The following is a 3,831-nucleotide window of genomic DNA, read 5'->3' as shown; positions in this document are numbered from 1 at the left end:
GTTTTCCCATTCTCCCATATTTTTCCTAATCCTCGCTGAGATGGAGTAATTGGAATGTGGAAACATTTTCTGCCTAGAGGGGTACCAAGCCGTGGGTTATAACGTCAAAAACATAAACACAGAAAGATGCAAGAAGTTGTTTTTATTACCCAAGGAGGAGAGTTGCAACCAATGAAAGGGACAGTTTGTGTCAGTTTTCCTGTTTGGCGTCATGGTTTCATTACAGTCACGGTCAAACAATTAGGTTTTCATTCTCCCCCTTCTCAGATCAGGCGGCAGCAGCGAGCGGTGGTCCAGTCTCCTGGGTTACACTGGCAGTGGCACGTGGTTTCCTGCTGGACATCACAGGAACCACAGCCATAGCCACAGGCACAACCAGTGACAACAGTCCCTACATGGGCACACAGAACATAGACATCAGAACCTCTGTTTCTGAGAGGAGGGAAATCCTCCCAGAATCATCTTTTATCCTTATGCATCCCAGAGGTAGAGTTAGGTTTTGTGGGGTAGAAAACTAATTCAGTTTTAAAGGTCCTCTTTAAGGAAAAAAATACAGACTACTGTAACAAATTTAAGTACGGGGTCATGGAAGAAACCCGCAGAAGTGAGAGGCCTGGGCGTTTCTGATTTCTTAGGGTCATGAGAAATTCATTTTTGTGCTGGCCTTTAACCACCAAAACAGAACAGGGAAAGGGAGATGAAAGACAGGGGACCAGAACAGGACTATTGAAGGGAGGAAAGGCTGGGTGTGCAGCCATGAAAGGAGGGTAGGAAGGGAAGAGGCAGAAACCCAAGATTCCTCAGTAGAATCCTTAAGCAAAATGGGAATAGGAAGGGATCTCTGGGAACAAAGAGTTTTGACTCAGCCTCAGGATAATACAAATGTCAGGTTGGGGAAGGTGGAGGTGTTGAGGGATAAACAGAGGAGGGCACGGGGCATCATACCCACCACTCCTCCTCATGGAGTTACTCACCTGCAGGGCAGGAAGACAGTTTGCCTGAGTTCTTGACACTGATACATGAGATTGTCTTTTGGTGGGCAGAGGGATTGAGCTCTGAGTAGGAAGAAGGGACATTGCCCATTATCTCTGTCTCCCATCATCCCCTTCCAAATCCTCTTCTAATTCAGAGGTGAATTACTCACTAGCTTTTAAGGTTAAGTTTCTTCATTTGTAAGATGAAAGTAATAGTTGTACTTAATTTCTAAAGTGAAAATTAAGTGAAGAAACCTAAAGCTTTGTATTAAAGTTCATTCATAATGAGTGTTCATAATATAGCTATCCTCCTCCACTTCCTCCCTTCTCATCATCAACATTATCAACCTCATTATCATCAGAGAAACCTGGATTTTTAGCCAAGAGTCCAAAAGTGATACAGGAGTGGAGCTAGAGAAGAAGTTAGGGCTTAGGAACAGAAGGCAAGATCAGGGGCTATCCTCCCCTCCCCTCCCCCACGCCGCTCAATCCCACACAGTACCTAGACCAATGAGAGCATCCTTTATCTTTTTATTTACAATGGAGTCTAAGGAATCATGAGCAACTCCTAGGATCAGCAGCTGGAGAAGGGGGATGAGGATGAGAAGGAAGCAGGAGGTCCTCTTCATCCTGTAGAAACGCCGTGCCCTGGGGCTGGGAGAAAAGATGGAAAGAAACAGATCTCAGAGCTCCAGCATGGTTGGGAAAGAAGAGAACGTGAAGTCTCAAGAGACCACAGATGGAGGAACATCAGCGTCAGTGCAGAGGAGCCTGGAGCTCTCTAAGCAGTTTGGAGAATCAGGGAGCATGGGTGCAGAGCACTTACTCACTGAAAAGGTCAGAAAAGGTCTGCAGAGACTGGTCAGGTAAGGGTGTTTTATATCCCGTGATATTGACGTGGGCACCCCTTAACATACAAGCATCCACCCACATACAAACACACTCCCCAGTTGATTTCTAAAGAACTGCCTCTTGGCATATGGCACACAAGCATGGTAAACTTCAGTGTGTCCGAGACAAGCAGTAACTGCCTTTATTCTGGTTCTCTGCCAGGGGGGAGACCTCCTGCCTTTCTGTTCTTTCCTCACCTTTCTTCTTGGCAACCTGATACGGCCAACACCTGGGCCTTCTGTTGGTTGTCCCACACTGTGGGTCTCTTATCTGATCCTTCGTTGGGAGGAGGTGGCTCTATGGTCTGCTGAATGAGGGCGCTCCTTATCACCTGTTTAAACAGCATTTTATACTTGTCCTTGGCTAATCCCACCCATAGGGAAATAACAGAAAACCTGATTAACGCTGGTTTACAGACAAGGAAGCTTACTATTTACTTAACCAGAAGTGTGGTGCTTGATTCCAGGGTTCTTTTGGAAGCTCGACAGAGAATATTAGCAGTCTGATCTCTTCCCCTTTTTCTGTACTACACTGTTTTTTGACTTGTCGTCCTTTATATCGTGTCTCCTCGTGGTCATAAGGTGGTGGGCAACACATCCTCACCTGAGATCCTGAGAAGGAAGGAAGGATTGGGGTAAGGCCATTCTCTTTGGAGGCTTTGCTTTTTCATTTGAGAAGCAAGATTTTCTCCTAGAGGATCAGGCAGATTTCTCCCTACACTTCGCTGTTCATTCTGGGTCACAGGACCTCCTTTCCCACCGTGTGTGGCTGAGAAATTTAGTACTGCTGCACAATCCCTTATTCAAGATCCCTGGGCCCAGATGTGTTTCAGAGCTCAGAATTCTTCAGATTTTAGAAGGTAAGAGAGTGCAAATTCTGTATATTTGGCTATACTTAGTACCAAGGGGGCCTGCGGCAGCATCCTGTAGTAAAACACATTAATGTCTGCTGCAATAATGAATGAATACTCACAAAATGGGGGATAAGGACCAAAAAGATCCTGACACCAAGGCTCTATCCAATTTTGCTGCCAAATGAGTTAGTCTCAAACTTGGGGGAACATTTTTAGACTTTTAGAGCCTTTTAGATTTGGGTCTTTTTTGAAGACTTTTACTTGGTGGTTGAGGGAGTAACTAGGTTTGTTTGCTTGTTTATTTATTTATATGGAGGTGCTGGGGATTGAGCCCAGCAGCCCATGCATGCTAAGCACGCACTCTACCACTGAGCTATGCCCTCTCCACTAAAGCCTTTTAGATTTTGGAATATGGTAAAAGATGAGGACTTGTATATGGCCAAGAGGAGCAGGAGTGCTGTGATTCATCCTCCAGGACAGGGCACATGGTCACCATATTGAATCCTATGATTCAAGAGCAAGATAAAGGAGTAGAGAATGGCTGATAGATGACCACTACTGGAGGCAGTCGGGTGGTGGTCGGGGTCAGGGGAGCCTGGCTCTGCTTCTGCGTGGCCAGCCTCACTGTTGCCTTCCCTAGAGATGCACTCCAGTGAACAGCTATTTCTTCTATATATCTCCCTTTGGCAACTTTGAGAATAGGGGTCAGTGATGCCAGGAAAAGGCAAGGATGCTTCCTTAATTACCAGATAGGAGTCTGCGGGAAAGAAAGAGTGATAGAGAACAAAAAGAGCATAGACCTGGATTTGGTGTAGAAGTTGGGTAGATGAATTCATTTCTTAGTTCAATGACCATTTATAGAGCTTCTCTGAACCAACTTGAGCTCTGGTGACTCAGCAGTGGGCAACGTAGACAAAGTCCTTCCTTTGCCCTCTTGAGACTACATTCTAAGGTGGGAGACAAATATATATTATGTCAGATGGTGAAAAATGCCCTGAAGGAAAAGAAGTCAAGCCAAGGCAATTGAGTGTGCCTCAGTGCTGCTGTACACAAGCAGTGTGTTCAGGGAAGGTGTCTTAGAAAAGGAAACTTGAAACAATGATCTGCAGAAGT

At 45.5% G+C, this 3,831-nt stretch overlaps 1 protein-coding gene across 1 annotated transcript; it reads right to left on the bottom strand.

Moving 5' to 3' along the window:
• Positions 1–263: 263 nt before the first annotated feature.
• RETNLB (resistin like beta) lies at positions 264–1,603 on the bottom strand. Its single transcript, XM_031672322.2, has 3 exons — positions 1,477–1,603; positions 975–1,055; positions 264–391 (listed from the first exon to the last, which is right to left on the bottom strand). The coding sequence occupies exons 1-3, from the start codon at positions 1,601–1,603 to the stop codon at positions 264–266; spliced, it is 336 nt and encodes a 111-aa protein (XP_031528182.2).
• Between the last annotated feature and the right edge of the window lie 2,228 nt (positions 1,604–3,831).

The sequence above is a fragment of the Vicugna pacos genome, chromosome 1, assembly GCF_048564905.1.
Source record: "Vicugna pacos chromosome 1, VicPac4, whole genome shotgun sequence".
NCBI classification, from domain to species: Eukaryota; Metazoa; Chordata; class Mammalia; order Artiodactyla; family Camelidae; genus Vicugna; species Vicugna pacos.
Note: the sequence above shows the minus strand (reverse complement) of the source record. Positions and strands in the feature narration are given on the sequence as shown.